Here is a 23240-nt window from a genome sequence, read left to right on the forward strand (position 1 = left end):
TGACTGGGACAGTAAGGGGCAAAAAAGCTAAACAAAAAAGACTTTTATTTTGGCGTGACGTGTGACGTCATCAGGCGGCGCCGCTTCAGCGCTGGGATTCAACTGGAGAAAGGTTTGTGTTTTTAAACGTTTACGGATATAACCCGATTTAATTAAAGTTTCCGTTTTTTTTATCCAATGCTAAATTATGTACCTGCTGTTGACAATAATATTCAAACCCTTTATACAACGTAGTACTATTTTATTCTCAGTAGCCGAGGGCTATTGTTTGAAACAGAAAAGGGTGTAATAAATGTTTTAAAGCAGGGTTTCCCAAACTTTTCTGATAAGAGGTAAAGTTGGTTTTATATTCACACATTCGTTCATTTAGCAGTCTATATATTGTTTACCATGTTACTTTGAACATTTGATCGGAATTAGCATGCAAGTATGACTTGAAAACAACATTAACATTTGTTTATTTGACTGAACAATGTTGTACTTTGATAGTCATTTGCTTCTAATATGATTTCGCTATTTAGAGCTTGCAAATAATACTTTAATGAAATTATATCATTAAGGGGAAAGTCCGAATGTGCGAATATAAAACCGATTTTACCTCTATTTTTAAAGAAATGTTTTACCTGATTTCTTTTTGATAATTAAAAGAAAGTCAAGTTAAAAGCAAGTGTTAAAGAGAAGTTATTTTGTTTCTGTTCATTGATTTATTTATTTTAAACAGGACATTTTTATTGTTTTGTTCATTTTAAACAGGACAAAGTGTCAAAACGCAGAGAAAAACTCCTGCTGAAGCGACTGATCTCCACACTGTTATAAAGATGGCGTTTATTAAAGAGGAGAGTGAAGATGTGAAGATTAAAGAAACATTCACAGTCAAACAAGAAGATCTGCTGGAACAAACAGGTTGGTTTTCATTCTCAAAGACCAACCCAGTCATTTGATCCTCATTCAGATATATTTTAATAATAAGAATACTGAATTAAATCCATCTTGCAGCCCTGAGTGTGCTGCCTAATTATCCTAAATGCACATAAGCACTCATTAAAAGACAGAATCAGTTTCTTTCGTTACTTGTTCCCAGTCTTTTGTCTTTCTTTTATGTGTTATTAGTCTCTCATTTTCTTTACCTTCTTAACGTTATTGCTTTTCTTGTTCTTTTGCTGTTTGTAAAGCATCCTTGGTGCTTTATAAAATAAATAAAAACAATAAATTAATAAAAGGTTTAACTAAGCTGATGATATTTGACCTACAGTATTCTCATAACAGACTTAACATTTTAGGCCTTAAAGTCTTAAATTTACTGAAATATTGTATTGGGTCTTTTTTTTTTTTTCTTTTTTTTCCTTTGTTTATGTTTTTCTACCCAATCTGGCCAAAACCAATTCAATCACCAACAATTCAACTTAATAAAACTTTCAACTTTTTATTCAAAAAGGTCTTTTTAACTTTATTTATCATAATGGTTTAATTATTTTCCTCACAATAACATTTGTTTAAACGTGCTCCATGTATTTACTGCTGTGGATATCAACCTGGACAGATTGTTGTGCATAGATTTAGTTTGTTATAGTTTTTAAAACTTTAAAAACATTTGTTCATTTTTTTAGTTTTAATAATAAATTTTATTTTGATGGGGCAAATAAAAATCTTTTCCATCTGGGCCATTTGAAAAGTTCTTTAGCCTTTAGTCCTTTATGAGTCTAAAATTTCATTCATAATGGTCTTAAAAATATCATAAAGTCTTAAATTTAAATTTGTAAAACCTGCAGAAACTCTGGTTTACAGTATGTCAAAAAATGTGGATGCCCCCAATATTGAGCATGCTGAAAGGACACAAAAATAATTAATTGTTAGAAAATATTTTACAGTCGCAGAATATAGACCATATTCTTCATGCACCAACAGGCGGCACCATTGGAATCGTTGAGACTTTTTTTTAAAGAATTAATTTTTAGATCCTAATTATCAGTGTTATGCTGCTGAGGCATGGGGCAATAACTATATTCAAGGTTTACCGCAGTTTGGAAAAGTCAAAGTTTTAAAATCGCCATCATTTCCTGCTGGACCGTTCCTACAGTATATGTAAGATTTTTTTAATGTTTTGTTTTTTAGGACAACACTATCTCCTGCAGTAAAGACCAAAGAGGCTGTTTTAAATCGTAAAGAAATCTGTGATTCATTTCAATTATTGAGCCTGACATGTTTACTGCTCAAAAATATTTTAAAAGTGTCTCAGAAGAAAATATATTCAAGGTTATCATACTGTCAGAATCTTATACTAGCCCATGCCTAATGCTGCTTGATGTTGCAAAGTCATAAGGGTTCTTTCTGACTATTTTTGTGTATGTAAATACCTAATTAAGTTAAAAGATTTAACATAAAATAGTTCTTATATTTTTTATATAGTCTATTTATATAAACTAATATTTTGTATAACACATTTTCATTATTTAACAGATTTAATAATTCTATTAATCCAATTTTTTCTATTTCATCAGCTTTGAAATAACCAGATTTCTGATACATATGTTTGTGAATTTAATTTTTTAAGTTTTCTTGAGTGCTATACCAGCATGCAGAGAGTATTGTGTGTGTGTGTGTGTGTTTAATTCAATCCAAGGATCTAGTTTATGATCGGATCGAGTTTATATGTCTGTGCATGTGTATGTGGGTGTATGCATGCAGTAGGTTTATATATGTGCAAGTGTCATACTTGTTTTGAACATATTATATGTTTATATGTGTATATTCATGTGTAGACATGCAAAACCCTACACTGCGCCTTATAGCCATGTGTTTGGTGTCGGAAAGGTGGATGGTGAGGCGACAGGTTGACTTAAACTTTTATGAACCAATTTGATGTGTTTACGATGCTAGTCGGTATCGCTCTCCCTCAGTTTGCAGAACGCCGAAACAAAAAGTTTATCGGAACTTAAAAAGCCGAACAATGTCCACATCAACTACTTTGTCTGCATTCTTACTTGTGGAAGCTTGTTCCTCTATATCTGTATTCAGGTCGCTCATTTTCTAGCTTTCTGTGACAGAGCAGCTTAATCAACTTCTGAGCACTCTCATCACGCAAGTGACATCACACTGATTCTGAGCACGTAAAGTCATTTAGTGACAAATGATACAAGATAGAAAATCTTAATATATAAATATATATATATATATATATATATAGATAGGATAAAACATATGTAAAACATATACACAAATGTATCGAAATATTGGAAATGGGTTTAAAAATCATATCACCGTTATTGAAAAAAAATCTATCGTGATATATTGATATTATATTATTGTCCAGCCCTATGTTAGATATAGAGAACAAGATGAATTAAATATCACTTTTAGCAAATATAGTGAGATTAGATCCAGCATAACTCGTGACATCAAAAAGGAAAAAAAAAACATTGATAAATTAACCCACTTCTCATTTACTAGTCTGTTATGAGCCATATCATACCTCTTGAGCCTCCTATCTCCTCCTGATTTGCAGTTTCTGTTTGTTTTTTGAAAATGTAATTGTCTTTTAACTAAGGTGTAATGTTGTCCAGATACTGGAATTTCTGACTTCATTACTTTGCTATATATTGATGTTCAATAGGCTACTATTTTTGATATAGTAACAATTGTTTCAAAAATGGTACAATTTTTTTTTTCTTAAGTAGAAAATTATTTCTTACGTTTTTTTTTTAGTTTTCCTCAAAATAGGTTGATGTGGGCATTGTAGCACTTTAAATGCATGTAATGCCTGTTTCATTTACACTTGAGCAGAAATTCCATATATGCCTCACAAAAGTAGCAGAACATTCCAGGAAATCCCTAATATGGATGAAGGCATCCAGCTATTGCTGTTGAATGAAAATAAGATCTGAGTAAATATTAAAAGGCTTCAACTGATCATTTACACGACTGCGCCCATAAATGGTTTATATGTGTACTTCCAGCCATCTTAGGTATATTTATAAGAAAGTCGATTTATAATTTAATGCTAACTGACGTAGCATGTTACAGTAGAATATAGCTATAAAATAATATGCTAGATTATGTAAAAATAAAATGTTTCCAAATATCAATCCGTTTGCTAAAACACAGAAAGTTTTGACCAAATTGATCCACAAAATCAACCCCGAATGGATGAAAATGACCCAACAGCACACAAGGGGAAAGGTGCATATTTCAGCCTTTATGCAGATGCTGAACAGGCATGTCTCATGTTTGTGAGACAAATGTTCAGCTGTTTGTTCAACTGTTACCTCAGAACTTTTTTTTCCCGATGCGTTTACCAGTCAGGCACAGAATGAACAAGTATTCCCTGTCTGCTTTACAAATTTTAGAAAAACGTTTTGTTGTAATTCTGAATATATACGAATAAAAATAGGCTTTTTACAGCTTTCAAATCTGTGTCTTATCAATATGACCAAAATGACTTTTATGAGAAACTCTGTAAACTGGACTGACACAGTTTCAATTTACTAGAACCTCTAAGTTAAGTGGCTTCAGCACAATTTACATTGTAAAAGCACTAGATGAAGATGAATTGAATCTGCTTAAATGTGCACACGTTAATGGACTGAACAAAATATGATCTGATTTATTTTACATTTAATGTGCATCAAACTTACAGTGTGTAGCCAATGTTTCCAGTGTCTTTTCACCTTTACGCTTTTGATGAGAGTTTTAAGACTTAATGAAAACTAATGTTTTATTTATTTCAGACCTAATTGAAGAGAATGAGAGGAAAGAGGAGGAACATCATGTCAAAATTGAGGAAAAAACTCATTTACAGACTGATGGTATTTTGAAAAGGAGAGACAAGAATCGTCTCACCTGCACTCAGTGTGGAAGGAATTTTGGAAGAAAAGGCGATCTTAAGATTCACATGAGGATCCACACTGGAGAGAAACCGTTCACATGCACTCAGTGTGGGAAGAGTTTCAGCAAATCATCATCCCTTAATCAACACATGAGGATCCACACTGGAGAGAAACCATTCACATGCACTCAGTGTGGGAGGAGTTTCAGCCAATCATCATACCTTAATAAACACATGATGATCCACACTGGAGAGAAACCATTCACTTGCACTCAGTGTGGGAAAAGTTTTAGGCAATCATCATCCCTTAATTACCACATGATGATCCACGCTGGAGAGAAACCATTCACATGCTCCAAGTGTGTGAAGAGTTTCAGTTGCTCATCTCACCTTAATAAACACATGATGATCCACACTGGAGAGAAACCATTCTCATGCACTCAGTGTGGGAAGAGTTTCAGACACTCATTATTTCTTAAACAACACATGATGATCCACACTGGAGAGAAACCATTCACATGCACTCAGTGTGGGAAGAGTTTCAGCCAATCATCATCCCTTAATCACCACATGAGGATCCACACTGGAGAGAAACCATTCACATGCACTCAGTGTGGGAAGAGTTTCATACAATCATCACAACTTAACCGACACATCATGATCCACACTGGAGAGAAATCATTCACATGCACTCAGTGTGGAAAGAGTTTCAGCCAATCATCATCCCTTAATGAACACATGACTATCCACTCTGGAGAGAAACCTTTCACATGCACTCAGTGTAGGAAGAGTTTCAGTTGCTCATCTCACCTTAATCACCACATGAGGATCCACACTGGAGAGAAACTATTCTCATGCACTCAGTGTGGGAAGAGTTTCAGACGCTCATCATCTCTTAAAGAACACATGATGATCCACACTGGAGAGAAACCATTCACATGCACTCAGTGTGGAAATCGCTTCAGCCGATCATCAAACCTTAATCAACACATGAGGATCCACACTGGAGAGAAACCATTTACTTGCACTCAGTGTGGGAAGAGTTTCAGCCAATCATCATCCCTTAATCAACACACGAGGACCCACACTGGAGAGAAACCATTTACATGCACTCAGTGTGGGAAGAGTTTCATACAATCATCACAACTTAACCGACACATGAGGATCCACACTGGAGAGAAACCATTTACTTGCACCTAAGCCACGGTTACACTGGACCTTTCTCCCCATAGACTTCCATTCATATGCACGCAAATGCGTCAGACTGTAAACGAAAGTTTGTGGGTCAAGTTTTGCAGTTCACTGCGTTACAGAGTTCAAGCTTGGTAAACTCTGGCCTGCGAAATCGCATTACTTGACTGTGTGAGACCAATCGAAGATAAAAACATGACCTCTCACGACAATCGCTCACTTTTTTTAATGTCTAATCATCTTGTTTAATCCCGCCCCTTTTCGCAGTGCCATAAAACAAAATGTCGCATGCTCAAACTCTAGTGTTACTGCAGCTTCGATTTGGGATGAGTTTCAGCAGCTCATCAGAAATGAACCTGTTAAGCTTTTGGGATGTTTTGGGTATTTCCGCCTGAATTTGGCCTTCCGATTTAAAAAGCTTTCCATAACCACATGCATAGGAATAAATACAAAAGTTTGGTATCATTTTAAAAGAAATCCTTTAAAATTTCATAAAATACTGTATTATATAAACTGAAGTTAAAAAATGTGGAACTCAGGCCTTGTGTGCTCCATCAAAATTCCATTTCTTTCCAGCAGGTGTCAGTAAACACAAGAAAAATACATTTCTCTCTATAATAATGCATTCAAGAGTTATTCTATTCCAACTGGAAGAAGGAAACATGCAAAAAAAAAAATAATAATAATTCCCCTACCTAAATTTAAAGTCTCACCACACCCACATACAGAACAATAAATGCAATATCTTAATGTCATTTTAAAGAAAACCCTTTGAAATTACAAAAACACTGCTGTTAAATGCTAACTATTAATATATATATATATATATATATATATATATATATATATATATATATATATATATATATATATATATATATATATATGTTGTCTGTCCTATGTTGAACCACCTCAACACAAACAGCTTTTTTTTTCTTTTTTTTTTTTTAAAGCCAGCCTTAGTGCATAACTCAGGCCCTGTGTGCTCTATCAAACTGAGGACAGTTTTTGTTAGTTACCAGCATATGTCAGGACGCACGAGAAAAAATAATTTTGTCTTAATCATTTAGTATGGAAGAATCATTTTAGTTCAACCGAAGGGTGGGAAATGTTTCCTACCTGTCAAAAGTGAAAAACTAGATATTACAAGGGTTATTATCACAAAAATCATAATTTTACTTCTTCATAACCACATCAAAATCATAACAATATATCAAAAAAGCAAATAGCACAGTAAGACTTTTTTCCATTTTATTTTTCAATGTCCAAACGGCCTTCACACTTTAAATGTAAAATAAATAATGTATATATATGTGTGTGTGTGTGTGTGTGTAAAAATTTTTTTAGAAAAGTAATGTGCAAAGTCTAACAAAAGATTTTGAAAAATGACTAGTAAAAAAAAAAAGTCCTTTTGTAAATATGTTATCGTATTTTCTTGAATTTTGGAATTTCATGACCCAAATTTGTTGCATTTGGCACTTACAAGACATAGCAAGGGATTACTCATTCACACAAAAACAGAAAAAGCTGAAAATGGACTAATTTTGTTGCGAAGAACCTAAGGTAAAGGATGATGTAGCTTGTTTGGCTATCTGGAGCAGCGCACGGAGCAAATAGACAATAATTGCCCTTGTATGTTTATAAAATAGGAGTTCATACCTTATGATTTATTCAAAGACAGTTGGACAAGTGACTGTAAATTGTTGTGGAAAAAATATTCTGGTCTGCTAAATATTCAACGCGTAGCTGTGCATTTATACTTCTGCGCGCTGTCTCTGTTGGTCTGCATTAACACATCCGAAACGCTAGTTGGCAGTGAGGTGTAAATGTTCTTCTGTGTCGAGTTTCTTTGTTAATTTTTGGCTTTTCCTGAACACTTCCGGGATGTACAAGTGGCTCAAACTCGCTCATTTTGAGGCAGGAACCGGCGGAAGTGCAACAACTTTAACTATGAGGTAAACAGAAGTATAAATCAGCCTTTAAGGTGTGGTGCGTTTCCAACATTTTAGGCATCTGTCCATCCCATTTTGCTTCTTTCTTTCATTGTGCAGTGCAGGCTCAGATACTAGGGGTACTCTACAATAAAGCCGATGACTTAATTGAGCTGTTTTAAATAAGGGAGAATAGAAAGCGGTGTATGGCCTAGTGGGCTTGAGGAATGACTCGAAGGCAACCTGTGGTTTTGGGGAAAAGTAACTGCCACCTATTGTTGAGATCAAGCCTTTTGGATTTGTCGTACAAGAGCCTCTTTATGCATGTGCAAAATAACTGAGTAGAAAGCATAGTAGATTTTGAAATTGTATAGCTTTGAGGCGTAATGAATAGTGCGACAAATAGAGTTAAACAACCTCTTTGCTTGCCATTTTTAGACTCGCTGGCTTTTTTTTAGTCTTTGTGTGCAAAAACGTCCTGCCTTCTTTTCAGCGTTGGCGCTGTGGCTTAGTTGGTCAAAGCACCTGTCTCGTAAACAGGAGATCCTGGGTTCAAATCCCAGCAGTGCCTAATGTACAGGTGCCAGGGTGGCTTTTTGTTAAGAGTGCATGCAGCACTACAGTTGTTAGTTATTTTTTCTTTTTTCGATTAAAAAATTAGCCCCTGTCAAGGTCGTTTGGCGCTGTAGCTTAGTTGGTCAAAGTGCCTGTCTAGTAAACAGGAGACCCTGGAATCAAGTTCCAGCAAAAGTGACTATCAGCTATTGTTGAGCTTAAGCCTTTTGGATTTGTTGTACAAGAGCCTCTTTATGCACACACACAAACACACACACACGTGATATGGATGAAAAAAATGTAAACAGGGATTTTGACAAATTATTGACTATTATGAGATTTTAAATACAGTATGTCGAGACCAGTTGTAATTTCCATATGTTGCCATATATCATGCCATATATCAGCTTTCTATATGGGGAATTGCAGTGAGAAAAAATGACAGTAAACCTACATTATGATGGAATGAGAATTAGCCACTAAATCAAAAAGTTACGAATTGCCATGAGATTGCGTTGGAATAAACTTAGTTTAGTGTATCCACTATCTGTACTGTTCCCTCTACACTCATGTATAAACCATTATGAAACCTGTATCATATATTTTAAACAACAATATTTAATGACTGTAAAAGATTGTTTATTGTAACGATGTGCATCTTGTGTGCTGGTGATCTAAAGTTTGTTCCTGTGGTATTTGTATGATAACAGGATTATGTGAACCAATCAGGGCCGGAGTGGGACTCCTTTTCAGCCCTGGAGTTTCAAGCCTCAGACCGGCCCACCTCAGTTCACGACTGACTATATTAAAATAAGGTCATTTCCAAATCAGTTTCTAATGACACTATCACAACTCTTTTTGAGAAAACAGCTGCTTTAGAACTTCAAATGTTCAACAACCCTAACAGTATTATATGTCTTAACAATAAAAATGAAAATAATAAGTTACTCTAACGAGGATCGAACCCGGGTCCGCGGCGTCAAGGCTGTGGTCAAGTAAATAAATAAATTAAAAAAGTGTGACTGCTGAGAGCAACAGATTCTGCAGCTAGGGACACCGGCCCTCGCGGCCAAAAAACGGACCGGCCCACCGGGAATTCTCCCGGTCCTCCCGATTAGCCAATCCGGGCCTGGAACCAATGATCCATCAAATGCAAGACTTCTCAAAGGAAATGAATGCAGCATGCAGAGTATTGAACACTGGAGAGTCTGTGTTTAAAGTAGTGAATGTTTCGAGTTTTGAAAATTGATAACAGGGTTCTGAAATTTGTGGCAAAACAAATAAAAAAAAATGTAATCTGGGGTTGCCACAGTGGAATGAACCGCCAACTTATCCAGCGTATGTTTTACACAGCAGATGCCCTTCCAACCACAACCCATCTCTGGGAAGCATACACACTTATTCAGAGACTCATACACTACAGTCAATTTTATCATACTCAATTCACCTGTACTTCTTGCTGTGAGATAAGGTGCAACCCAACTATGCCTCCGCATCACCCATTAGCAGGGCTCGAAATTAACCTTTTTGCTTGGTAGCACCGGTGCTCCTAACTTTAAAAATTTTGGCGCGTCAGCCAAAATGTAGTCGCACCCACCAATTATAAGCATCATTACTACAAGTTTTATACAAACATATTAATTGCATTTGAAATCAACAGTATAAATGCAAGCGTGAGGAAAATATGTCTCGTCCCATTATCTCAAGAAAATACATTTTTATAACATAACTGAGTGTCCAAAAGATACACAGAGCACCCACCGGCCCTGCACGCACTGCTTGACATGAATAACTCTGTTAATGATATAACTGTGCTGTTCTCACGGGTGCTGTCTGATACTGCACTGATGCTTTTGACATGTACTGCACCTTATTATATGCATACATCATGTTAATAGCAATACCGGTCTTTTCATGAGTAGCGATATTAGTTTACTCAGTGTAAGCCCGTTTGCGATGGTGTACGTGGTGTTAAATTACATAGACATATAGCTGCCACTTGCACGGCGGACAGCATCTGGCAATTAAATGAAGGATTAAACAGAAGTTCTCATGCTAGATGTGGCAAACAGTTACCTGAAAACACCATTCTACAGCGGGACTTGAAGCCAATTGAAGTCTTTTATTCACTCATCGAAAAGTGTAGATGGTGGATTAACATTCAGCACATGGTCACTAGTAAGATGTGTCATCATTTGTAACTTTAGATGCCATGGTTTCGCGGTAGTAGCTCTTCCTGTCATCCCAAGCCAGAAGGCATTGACTGAGTGATTGACAGCTGATATTTCAGTGCTAGAGCAGTGGGCCAATAAGAACAGCGCGACGGTGGGGCAAGCATTACGGCCTTGGCTTTGTTTACTGCAGCAAGCTGACATGACAACTGTTTTAAACCATTCCTGAGCGCTGCGTTTCCCGTTTCAAGTGCAGAGATGCATTAAGCATGAATGTCTCCCGAATCTGCGCATGTGGTGAACATTTTGCACAGTAAAAACTGGTCGCACACAACACATTCATGCACTCGCACAAATGCTCACAAATATATTTTGAGGTTGCATAGATAAAATTTCGGGCACATATGCGACAATTTCGAGCCCTGCCATACTAATGTCTTTTTTCATGTTACTTGTGCTTATTTTTCAGATATCTTTTAAATTAAATACTTGTGCTATTAATTAAATACTAGAGTTTTCAAAATATACTAGTGCTTACTCATTAGACACTGGTTTATTTTATTAGATACTACTACTTATTCATTAGATAGTACTTATTAAATATATAGTTTTTATTTATTACATTTACATTTAGTCATTTAGCAGACACTTTTATCCAAAGCGACTTACAAATGAGGACAAGGAAGCAATTTACACAACTATAAGAGCAACAATGAATAAGTGCTATAGGCAAGTTTCAGGTCTGTAAAGTCTAAGAAGGAAAGTATTAGTAGTATTAGTATATATATATATATTTTTTGGGTACAGTTAGTGTGATATTCAGAGAGGCAATTGCAGATTAGGAAGTGAAGTGGAGACTAAATAGTTGAGTTATTAGATACTAGTACTAATTTTAATAGTTACTAGTAATTATTATGTTGTTACGAGTAACAAATTTACATTTTTTCCATTGATTTCTATAGGATCTGTCATTGAGATATCAACTGTTCAGTTTTGACTAGTACTATGTATTCCAATTGGGAAATGACTTTTATGCCCGCTTTGATAGAGACAATAAAGAACCCTACACTAGGATCACTTCCTCCACCGACCACTCACCTATCACACTCACCTCCTCAGAAGTACACACCGCACTGAGTCGGATCAATGTGCGTAAGCCTGCTGGACCAGACAGTATTCCTGGGCAAGTCTTCAAAGCATGTGCAGAACAGCTCGCTGGGGTATTCACAGACATTTTCAACCTGTCACTTAACCTAGCAGCTGTGCCAACATGCTTTAAAGCCACCTCTATTGTGCCAGTGCCCAAACACCCCAGCCCAACATGCCTGAATGACTACCGCCCTGTAGTACTCACACCCATCATCATGAAGTGCTTTGAGCGGTTGGTCCTGGCACTTCTAAAAGACTCTCTGCCATCCACACTGGACTCACATCAGTTTACTTACCGTGACAACAGGAGCACAGAGGATGCAGTCTCTATAGCACTGCACTCTGTACTCACACACCTGGACAATTAAAACACTTATGCACGAATGCTGTTTGTGGACTTCAGCTCAGCATTCAACACTGTCATACCCTCCAAGTTACTGATCAAACTAAAAGACCTCGATATCGACACATCACTCTGCAACTGGATTATGGACTTTCTGACTAACAGACCTCAAAATGTTAGATCAGGCCACATTTGCTCCACCAGCGTCACACTCAACACTGGTGTACCACAGGGCTGCTGAGCCCCTTCCTCTACTCCCTTTTTACCATCGACTGCAGGGCTGTGAACAGATCCAACACCATCATCAAATTTGCAGATGACACCACAGTGATTGGTCTAATCAGCAACAATGATGAGACGTTCTACAGGGAGGAGATACAGCATCTGGCCACTTGGTGCTCCGACAATAATCTGCTCTTTAACACCAACAAGACCAAGGAGCTTATTGTGGACTTCAGAAAGGGACGAACAGGCTCACATGATCCCATACACATCAATGGGATGGCCGTTGAGCCTGTCTAATCTTTCAAGTTTTTGGGGACCCACATCTCAAAGGACCTTTTCTGGACCACCAACACCTCCAGCCTGATCAAGAAGGCTCACCAGCGCCTATTCTTCATGAACCAGAAGAAGAACCAGCTTTCATCAGCCGTCTTGGTAAACTTCTACCACTGCACAATAGAAAGCATCCTGACCAACTGCGTCTCAGTCTGGTATGGAAGCTGCTCTGTTGCTGAGCGAAAGGCACTTCAGCGGGTGGTGAAAACTGCCCAATGCATCACAGGGACCACACTGCCAGCCGTAGAGGACATCCAAAGGAAACACTGTCTGCGCCGAGCATGCAGTATTCTAAAGGTCACCTCTCACCCCGCTCACAGACTGTTTTCTCTCCTGCCCTCCGGCAGGCGCTTCCGGCTCCCCCAGACAAAAACCAGCAGACTGAGGAACAGCTTTTTCCCCAGAGCTGTCTACCTCTTGAACTCTGCCCCTCACTGAATCTTTAATCATGCTTATCTGCACACTATTTATTATTAGTAGCAACCTGTACATATATTCATATATTGTAACATATACACTTGTAATCATGCTTATGTATCTGCACACTACTGATTATTAATAGCAACCTGCACATATATTCATATATTGTATATCTGTTAATAGCTAATCCAACCTGTATATAATGTTCATAGTACATCCATCTGTAAATATCACTATAGTTTTTCTATAACTGCACTTTATAACTTATTCCTGTATCCTGCACTTGCTGCTATTGCACTGCTGGTTAGACCTAAACTGCATTTTGTTGCATTGTACTTGTACATGTGTAATGACAATAAAGTTGAATCTAATCTAATATATATAAATAATTTGTAAAGTATTTTCATATATCTGTGATGATAGGTTAAAACAGCACGAGGAATAAAGGTGTTCAATTACTCACTTATAGATAAAACCTTTAGTCTGGTAATGTAAATGCACCTTACATATTTGAGTGAGTACCCTCACATGATGTTATCATGATTATAATCTAAATACCTTTGATTTTAAGTGATTGTTTTTAAATACCTTATTATGTATTTCAATTCCAAAAATCATTAATAGAATTTCACCAATAAACATTTTCTTTAAAGAAGCAAAAGTATTTTCCAATATAGTTATTTCTCTTTTTCCTTTCTACTTCTTTTACATCCATTTTCTTTTCTTTTACTACTGTGAACATAAAATATCAACAACAGAAGGCGTAATTTTTGTGATTCTTTGCTTTATTTTTTCCTCTCTTTATTTTGTTAACATTTATACATATATCAAGCTTAGTTAATTAACATCAAGTCAATTTAATTGGCTGGTCTTAAAACCACTTTGTGTGAATTCAGCTGGGGCAGCAAATATGCAAACCAAATTACCTTTTTTTGGACAGAAAATTTGAAATTACTTACTGAGACAATGCTGGACGGCTCTGTGGAACTGGTCACTGCCGCAGTGGATGTGAGGACGGGGGCAGAAACTTGAAGGTCCCGAGTCTGTACAAACAAGCAGTATAACAAAGTGCATTTTGTAAATATATATCTATAAGTAACATTAACTAATCAGAATTTTTTGCAACCATTACTTTATTTGAACATTAATGTATAAAATACATTGGAAATGAATGATTGCTGCTAAACTGTAAAATTTTGTCACAGCGCTTCTATGCAGAACAAAAAGTTTAAAGAATGGTGCTTATTTTTAATATATATGTTTTTATGCACTAAAAGAATACTACAGAGATGTTTTATTGAGATTTAATGTGACTGTACTTAACAAAAATACGAATTTACGTATAAAAAAAATGCTTATACCTAATTCTCTAAGAAAGCTATGTGGATTATGACAATACTTACAGCCGTGCTTGGTGTAGAAGCACTACACACTGCTGAACTGGGCTGGACATCAACCTGTGATGGTCTTCTAGCCACACTAAGATTTGGCTTTGCTGCAGCAATGTGGGATCCGGAAAATCTTGGTTTGGTGAACTCAAAAAGGGCAAGACAAAAAGCATTTCATTAAAAACACTGTGTTCACAATGGCAAAATGTACACTACTGTTCAAAGGTTTGCTATCTGCTCAATGTATTTTTTTTATGTTTTAATTATGTTTATCAAGGCTACATTTATTTGATCAAATATTTAGTAAAAACTGGAATAATGTGAAATAATAATATAGGCAAATTAAATAAATAAAGAATAATTTATTCAAACAATTCAAATTAAATAAAATCTACTTAATTTATGAGCAAATCAAACACAATAGAATTCTTGCAAAATATGAGTAATATTAAGCTTTTATATTTTAACAATAATAATTTTTTGAACATTAGTGTATATCACATTAAATTTCAAGCAATTAGAAACTATCTTTCTATATGTCAGTTGTACAATCAGTTTGATTTCTCTACAGTGTTTCGAGTTCAAGCTGTTTTTTACTACCACCCTCTGCTACTTTTACAGGTAGAAATAAGATATAAGTTAGAATAGATTTAATTAGACAACTGGTTCATTGCAAATAAATGTGAAACATTAGGCTTTGATTAAAATTATAGTTTTCTGGATCAAGGAGCAATATGCAAACAAATATTTTTTTTACTACCAAAGGAATAAAGTATTGCATTATGTTATATACAGTATTATTGTACTATTATTACATCATGCATTTCAACAAAAACATACATTGTATATTACAACATCACACTATGTGTTATATACAGTTGAAGTCTGATTTATTAGCCCGCTTTTTAATTTTTTTCCACCAATTTCTGTTTAATGGAGAGAAGATTTGTTCAGCACATTTTTTTAAACATCAAAGTTTTAATAACTCATTCCTAAGAACTGTTTTATTTTATCTTTGCCCTGATGACAGTAAATAATATTTGACTAGATATTCTTCAAGACACTTCTATACCACTTAAAGTGACATTTGAAGGTTTAACTAGGTAAATTAGGTTAAATAGGCAGGTTAGGGTAATTAGGCAAGTTATTGTATAACGATGGTTTGTTTTGTAGACTATGCCAAAAAAAAAAAAAAAAGCTTAAAGAGGCTCATAATATTGACCTTGAAAAATGTATTCGAAATAAAACAAATAAGATTTTTTCCCAGAAGAAAAAATATTATCATACCTGTGGTAGCAAAAAAATATATATATATATTTTTAAATAAGTACTTTTTCAAGATAATACCTCAGACTCGTTGTTTAGAAAAAGTACAAATTTTAGCTTACACTTAAAATCAAAACAAAGTATTTACTATTAGTGTTTATTATGTATCATTATCTGAAGACAAGAGGTTAAAATGTAGCTTTAAAAACTGTGACCCTGACCATGACCTGACCATGTAATTTAATCCAATCACAGGAACTCAAACCGACCAATCAGCAAGTGTCTGCTACCCCCCACTGTGCAAGAGGTGTGAAAAGAAGCATGTCTCTAGCAACACCTCAACTTTTTTTATTGCTTTTTGTTCTTTTCTCTCCTATGTTTGAATTTTGAACTGAACTTTGAACACCTTGAACACTTGAAACACTGAAATTGTCATTTCTTTTGATTTTTTAAAAAATGTACCATTGACAATTGCGGTGAAATCTTTGATGCCACTGATGGAGTAGACGGGGGCTGGGGCTGGGCCTCAAGTTGTCTCGTCTCCATCACCTCCTGAGCAGGTACAGTAGGGGCAGGTTGTTGCACCGTTTGTGCTGGAGCAGCAGAAGCAGTACTCTGCTGAAAATAAATCACAAAAATACATATAATCATGAAAAAGGAAAGGCATTCTAGTAAATAAAAATAAACACATATTGACTCAAAAATGTACCTTTTGAGTGTGAAAACCACATGTGCATTTCAGCACACCTCCAAGCAAAGTCCTCTGCCCACGAGATTGCAATGGGCATTTCTCAATCTGAAAAAATCATGAAAGATATATTAAATAATTTTATACAATACAAAAAACTTTTATAACTAAATAAGAATTTTTACTCAATGACTCCCTTAATGAAGCACACAATAGCTCTGTAAATTAATTTACCACTGTTTCTAGAATGTGTTTAATATTTGTCTAATATGTAAACGTACAGTTTGTATCTCCAAAAACGAAAAGAAGAATAAAAGGAACTGGACAGGAACATTTCAGGCCTTAAAACCACATGCTGTATACTGTACTCATAATCCCTTCCCCCACCTTTTCAGATCTCTCTCATAAACGGTCAAACTTACTAAATTATTCGACATAAATCTCAAAATACATGCAATTTAAAACACTTTAATATTTAAAAACTAGTATGACATGTTTTACACAGATACTGTACTGAATGTACTGAAGCCTAACAAGTTAACGTTACTCTGTTAAGCAAATTTCAGCAAACGTTATATCATGTAAACGAAATACACACCCTTTGATAAATCTCATGCCACTTTTTTTGTCGAGGAGCTGGCCTGTTTCCCTCATTTGATGGCCAAACTCCTGTGCTGGCAAACTTTTTCAGACGTGAAATTCAGTCAGCGTCTGACATGGCTTCATGAGATTTTCCAGACATTTTTCTCCTATAAATTAAACGGTTTTGAATTAAAGTATCCAAATTTGAAATACAACACACTAAAACATTAATTCGTGCAATTGTGTAGTTTTTCCTACCTTTTTTAAGAAATCACTATCGGAAAAAATCCTTTACTGTAAGCAAAACGATGCTGTGTCGAATGATGGTGTTCGTTGAATATCACTGATGGTCAATGAACTTTTTTGACCTCTGACCCGCCTCCAGAGGACCGCGTCATTCCTTCGTGTACCTTCGGCTCAGTTCGGAAAATTGATTGACATCTGACTAACCTGTTTGACTGCACACCTAGCGGTGATTCTTGAAACGGTTCCTCCCCCCCGGCTTCAACATTGTCTCGACTCTGATTGGTCAAATGTTGAAAATGTTGAGAATTCCGGTCCGCGATTGGCTGCAAATGTTGAAGCGCTGCAACGTGATTGGCTACAATGTTGGAGCGAATCGCTCCGATTGGCTCTCATCTTCAACATTTGTGAAATATTGTCGGACTATCCTTCGGCAGCTGGCGTTCAGGTCGCAGTCTCCCCTGGAGGTGTGGGTTCGAATCCCACTTCTGACAAACCAAGCCTGGGCAGTGCGCTCAGGCTGAAGTCTTTAACTCTCTGCCCCCATGTCCGAATGATACAGTAACACTGACAAAGTGCCGCATCACGCGGGCTTTAATGTAAGTGCACTGAAAGGGGATCAAAAGAGTTGTCCTGGGATGGCATTGCTTTTTAAGGTTTGCAGGGCATTTTTTTCGTCAAATCCTCGTACAACGTCAAGTCATGACATTTGACAGATCCATGCCCTTGTATCGTGGATTATCCAGTGAGCAGAGAGCCAATTGAGAATGTGCGTAAAAGCAAATCTGAATGTTTCCGCCCAGTTTCTAACAGGAGACCCTCCGCTTGTAAAGCCATCGTGATAAACACAGGAGCCTCCGGTTAGGGTGAGAGCACTGTCTTGTGGTGCCAGCGCAGAGAGACGGAAAGTCACTTTCCACAATGTTTTCATTCAATGTTCTACGCTGGTGGAATCACCTTCCCATTCCCACTCGGATTACGGATACACTGGTGTCCTTCAAACGCCAGCTAACACCCATCTCTTCAGAGTACACCCGAACCCCGGTGAATATCCCTCTCTCTAAAGAAAACGAAACTCCTACTCCAGCACTAAATTCTCTGAGCACAAACAAATTACTTGGAATAAATAGCCCTTTTTCATATGCATTGCCTCGTCTTGTTGAATACCTCCACTATTGTATGTCGCTTTGGACAAAAGTGTCCGCTAATTGTATGCTTCCGCCCAGTTTCGAACAGGAGACCTTTAGCGTGTAATGCAAACATGATAAACACTACACTACGGAAACCAATAGGCCAGTGCTGCTTCAAGTATTTATAGTCTTTTTTAAAAGAGCTGTCTTGTACGGTCTGCACCGTGAAGGGCCAGCAAACGCACTGGCCACCTGCTCATGCACAACACAAAGCTAAAAGAAATCAGATTCTACGCAAGTTTGCGACACCGCGAGGGGCGGTAAACACTGTGCTGAATTCAAACTTCTAGCCTCACACCGCTGTGCAGAAAGAATGTTTTCAGTGACTCAACAGAAGCCTGATTTGACAATTGTCATAAAAGCCAGAGGTTGTTTCCGCCCAGTTTCGAACTGGGGACCTTTCGCGTGTAAGGCGAACGTGATAACCACTACACTACGGAAACCTTCAGGCAAATCAAGCAGATAACCCTTTTTGATTGGGTGCCTGTCGACGATCATTGCTGGTGCGGCAGTGGATGCTATTATTTTCTCGCCAAAAGAAGAGCACTGTTTCTGCTCGGTTTCGAACCGAGGACCTTTCGCGTGTTAGGCGAACGTGATAACCACTACACTACAGAAACCCCACAAGAGCTTCCACCAGCGAAGTTAGGCATGCAAGGATAAAACAAGGCGTACGCGCTGGTCAATCGAGCAGACAAAGCCAACTCAGCGTGACAAGCTCCCTGCAGGTATTAGGGCCAATTTACAATCCGGGCCCGACACAGCTGTACAGGTCCTTGCGAAATGTCCCCTTTCGTCACATTTGAAGCACCTGAATTCTGGGGGTTCCTTCATCACATTTTCTGAGCTCATGCATAGTCGACAGGTTTTTACCTGATTGGTGTGCATGACTCTAAAGTGCTGTGGCCCTTCCGCCGTCTCGATTTTGGTACTGTATGGTCAGGAGACCATCTCTTCCGGAAATCAGTTTTTTACAAACCTTGTTCCATCTTCTATGTTTGTGCCAGGATACAATCTTCTTTTAATTTTAGATATGGGGAAAACTCCCCATCTCTCTAGCTTGCTTAAAATTTCTTCATCTGCTAGGTAAACAGGCAGATGCTTGAACGAAACAACATAGTCTCTGTTTTGTAACCTCCGTACTTCAGATTTCACTCCTTTAATTGTCAATCCATTGTCTATTAAAATTTCGGTGTCATCTTCAGTCTCCGTTGTTACTTCATACTCCCTTTGTTTGTTTGGGTCTCACCGCCAGAATTCTTCCTTCTCCAATCAACTCCGTGACTGCTTTGGTTATATCAAATCTTCTTGCATCTTTTACATTTTCTACTTCTACAGTTACTGTTGCTTCCTTTGTGCATACTCTTCTTTGTACCTCTTGCTTATCCTTACCTTTCTCACCTCTTCGTTGGCCGGGCTCTTCATTTTATTTATCTCTTTGTCTGTTGTCAAGTCCATTTTCTTTATCTCTTCGTCTATTATCCAGCCCATTTTCTTTATCCTTTTTTGCAAGTCCCTCCATTTCCATGTCGTTGCCGGGGAATCTGTCCATGATTAAAAATAAAACACACTACATAACCACCCTTCAGTCAGCAAAATGCTGCTGTTAGGTGGTTTTTAAAGACAAAAAGAAAACAAACAAACAAAAACACTCAAGGTCAATAAACAAAAAGGTAGACAAACAAAATGGGGAGAGCCTTTCTCTCCTTACTGCTGCCAACTCACTTCCTGTTTGCTCTATAGCCCCCTCAGGGTGGTGTGGCCGTAAGCAATGACAGCTGTCAAGTGTTGGCTATTGAAACTAGGCGCAGCCCCAGGAGGCGAGCACAGCTTAGCTGCCTGCGGCGCCAATGAGCTGGACAGCCGGAGCTGGGCAAGCTGTGAAGCACCAGATTCCATGTCACGGTACTGCGGTGTGGCTCCCAGGAGACAGCTCCTGCCAAGCTTGCATGTCAGGATGCCTGAGCGGTCTAAGGCGCTGCGTTCAGGTCGCAGTCTCCACTGGAGGCGTGGGTTCGAATCCCACTTCTGACAAACCGAGCCTGCGGCAGTGCGCTCAGGCTGAATTCTTTAACTCTCTGCCCCCATGTCCGAATGATACAGTAACACTGACAAAGTGCTGCATCACGCGGGCTTTAATGCAGGTGCACTGAAAGGGGATCAAAAGAATTGTCCTGGGATGGTGTTGCTTTTTAAGGTTTGCAGGGCATTTTTTTCGTCAAATCCTCGTACAACGTCAAGTCATGACATTTGACAGATCCATGCCCTTGTATCGTGGATCATCCAGGGAGCAGAGAGCCAACTGAGAATGTGCGTAAAAGCAAATCTGAATGTTTCCGCCCAGTTTCTAACAGGAGACCCTCCGCTTGTAAAGCCATCGTGATAACCACAGGAGCCTCCGGTTAGGGTGAGAGCACTGTCTTGTGGTGCCAGCGCAGAGAGACGGAAAGTCACTTTCCACAATGTTTTCATTCAATGTTCTACGCTGGTGGAATCACCTTCCCATTCCTACTCGGATTACGGATACACTGGTGTCCTTCAAACGACAGCTAACACCCATCTCTTCAGAGTACACCCGAACCCCGGTGAATATCCCTCTCTCTAAAGAAAACAAAACTCCTACTCCAGCACTAAATTCTCTGAGCACAAACAAATTACTTGGAATGAATAGCCCTTTTTCGTAAAGGGGAGGTAAACACTGAGTTGAATTCAAACTTCTAGCCTCACACCGCTCTGCAGAAAGAATGTTTTCAGTGAACGTCAGTACTCAACAGAAGCCTGATATGACAATTGTCATAAAAGCCTGAGGTTGTTTACGCCCAGTTTCGAACTGGGAACCTTTCACGTGTGAGGCGAACGTGATAACCACTACACTACGGAAACCTTCAGGCAAATCAAGCAGATAACTATTTTTGATTGGGTGCCTGTTGACGATCATTGCTGGCAGATGCACAAAACAAGAGCACTGTTTCTGCTCGGTTTCGAACCAATGACCCTTCGCATGCTAGGCAAACATGATGACCACTACACTACAGAAACCCCACAAGCGCCCTCACCAGCGAAGTTAGGCCTGCAGGGATAAAACAAGGTGTACGCGTTTGTCAATCAAGCGGACAAAGCCAACTCAGTGTGACAAGCTCCCTCCAGGTATTAGGGCCAATTTACAATCCGGGCCCGACACAGCTGTACAGGTCCTTGATCACATGTTTTTGGATTTGTCAGGGAAACCAGAGCACCCAGAGGAAACCCACACGAACATGGGGAGAACATGCAAACTCCACACAGAAACACCAACTGACCCAGCTTAGGCTCGAACTAGTGACCTTCTTGCTGTGAGGCGAAAATGCTACCCACTGCACCACCATGCAGCCACCATATACATTTTTTTCTAAAATGTATATATATATATTTTAAGTCTCAGCTCTGCAATTTAACTATTTTTGTGGCAAATATTTTTTCATTATCTTTCAAACAGTAGGCTGAAAAAAAACTAATTTTAGAATAACAATGTGGTGGCGCTGAGGGTAGAACGTTCGCCTCACAGTGAGAAAGTCGTTGGCTTGAGCCTCAGCTAGGTCAGGTGGCATTTCTGTGTGGAGTTTGCATGTTCTCCCTGTGTTTGTGTGGGTGTCCTCTGGGTGCTCTAGTTTCCTCCACAAATCCAAAGACATGTGGTACAGGTAAATTGAGTAGGCTCAAATATATATATATGTGTGTGTTTGGATGTTTCCCAGTGATGCATTGCAGCTGGAAGGGCATCTGTTGTGTAAAACATGGATGGTGCTGGATAAGCTCTTGGGTTATTCCATTGTAGCAACTCCAGACTAATAAAGGGACTAAGCTGAAAAGAAAATTAATGAATTTAATCGGAATTTAAAGGTTTTTGCATTTGATTTCAATATTTTTTTTTTTTTTTGTCATTATAAGCTAAGCTTATTGTGCTGTAGGTTTTTGCTTCTACATTTTACCAACAGTAAACCGGAGCATTATTGAACAAAGAAACATACAAAAGAACCCTTCCTTTTCATTGATACAACCTTTATGCAAAAATCACCAAACATGAGCTCTCTACACTTTTGAGTGAACTCTGTTCATTTTCCTGGTGTGAAGCTGATTCTGTTAAATTGCTCCCTGTTCGCAAAGTACAGCTCTGCAATTGCAGCGAGCTGGGCCACTGCACTTTGAGAGACACCTTCTCTCTGGAACGCTCTGGTCATGGTTGCTCCACGTCTTGTCAGCTTCAAAAGCCTTTTGTAGCATGTATGACATCACAAACATTATTAGCTAAAAAAAACTATTTAAAACAATTAATACCTTTATGACCAAATAATTACAATGCAACCACCTATCGTAAGCCTAATGAGCACATAAAATTATATAAATAAGTATCAAATGCACATTTGTTTGTGTGTGTGTGAGTGAAAGACAGCATGTAGTAGTGTGTGTAAGAGAGAGAGCCAGTACATGTTTATGAGAAAGCATGTAGAAGTGTTTGTGTGTGTGTGAGAGGGAGGGCTTATCTTTGTGAGTGAGAGCATGTACATGTGTCTGTGAGATGTCTATGTGTTTGTGTTGGCAACATTGTATCATTTACAGTCATGCTAAAAAAGTATTTCTGAATTGAATTGAGATAGAATGTAGGTGTGTGTGAGAGAGCATGTACAAGAGTGAGTGTGTTAGTGAGAGTGTGTACAAGTGTGTGTGTGTGTGTGTGAGTGAGACTAGTTAGTTAGTGTTGTGCTG

General features: G+C 37.9%; 3 protein-coding genes and 6 non-coding genes across 9 annotated transcripts in view; 5 read left to right on the forward strand and 4 right to left on the reverse strand.

The window, feature by feature from the left end:
- The window catches only part of LOC137491238 (uncharacterized), a 1025816-nt gene that overhangs the window by 9885 nt on the left and 992691 nt on the right, over positions 1–23240 (forward strand). The window lies entirely within an intron of this gene.
- LOC101886704 (uncharacterized) overlaps positions 1–23240 on the forward strand; it is an 847011-nt gene that overhangs the window by 9885 nt on the left and 813886 nt on the right. The gene's annotated exons all lie outside the window — the stretch shown is intronic.
- Positions 52–6679, forward strand: LOC137491200 (uncharacterized). The gene is made up of 3 exons (XM_068220309.2): positions 52–112; positions 754–903; positions 4725–6679. Exons 2-3 carry the CDS (start codon positions 819–821, stop codon positions 6020–6022), a joined length of 1383 nt encoding a protein of 460 aa, XP_068076410.1. The 5' UTR covers positions 52–112; positions 754–818; the 3' UTR covers positions 6023–6679.
- Positions 8442–8515, forward strand: trnat-cgu (transfer RNA threonine (anticodon CGU)). Its single transcript has one exon. It is a non-coding gene; the product is annotated as a tRNA-Thr (tRNA).
- On the reverse strand, positions 18868–18940 carry trnav-uac (transfer RNA valine (anticodon UAC)). Its single transcript has one exon. It is a non-coding gene; the product is annotated as a tRNA-Val (tRNA).
- On the reverse strand, positions 19045–19117 carry trnav-aac (transfer RNA valine (anticodon AAC)). Its single transcript has one exon. It is a non-coding gene; the product is annotated as a tRNA-Val (tRNA).
- trnal-cag (transfer RNA leucine (anticodon CAG)) lies at positions 20449–20531 on the forward strand. Its single transcript has one exon. It is a non-coding gene; the product is annotated as a tRNA-Leu (tRNA).
- trnav-cac (transfer RNA valine (anticodon CAC)) lies at positions 21308–21380 on the reverse strand. Its single transcript has one exon. It is a non-coding gene; the product is annotated as a tRNA-Val (tRNA).
- Positions 21464–21536, reverse strand: trnaa-agc (transfer RNA alanine (anticodon AGC)). Its single transcript has one exon. It is a non-coding gene; the product is annotated as a tRNA-Ala (tRNA).

This window comes from Danio rerio, chromosome 4, assembly GCF_049306965.1.
Source record: "Danio rerio strain Tuebingen ecotype United States chromosome 4, GRCz12tu, whole genome shotgun sequence".
NCBI lineage: Eukaryota > Metazoa > Chordata > Actinopteri > Cypriniformes > Danionidae > Danio > Danio rerio.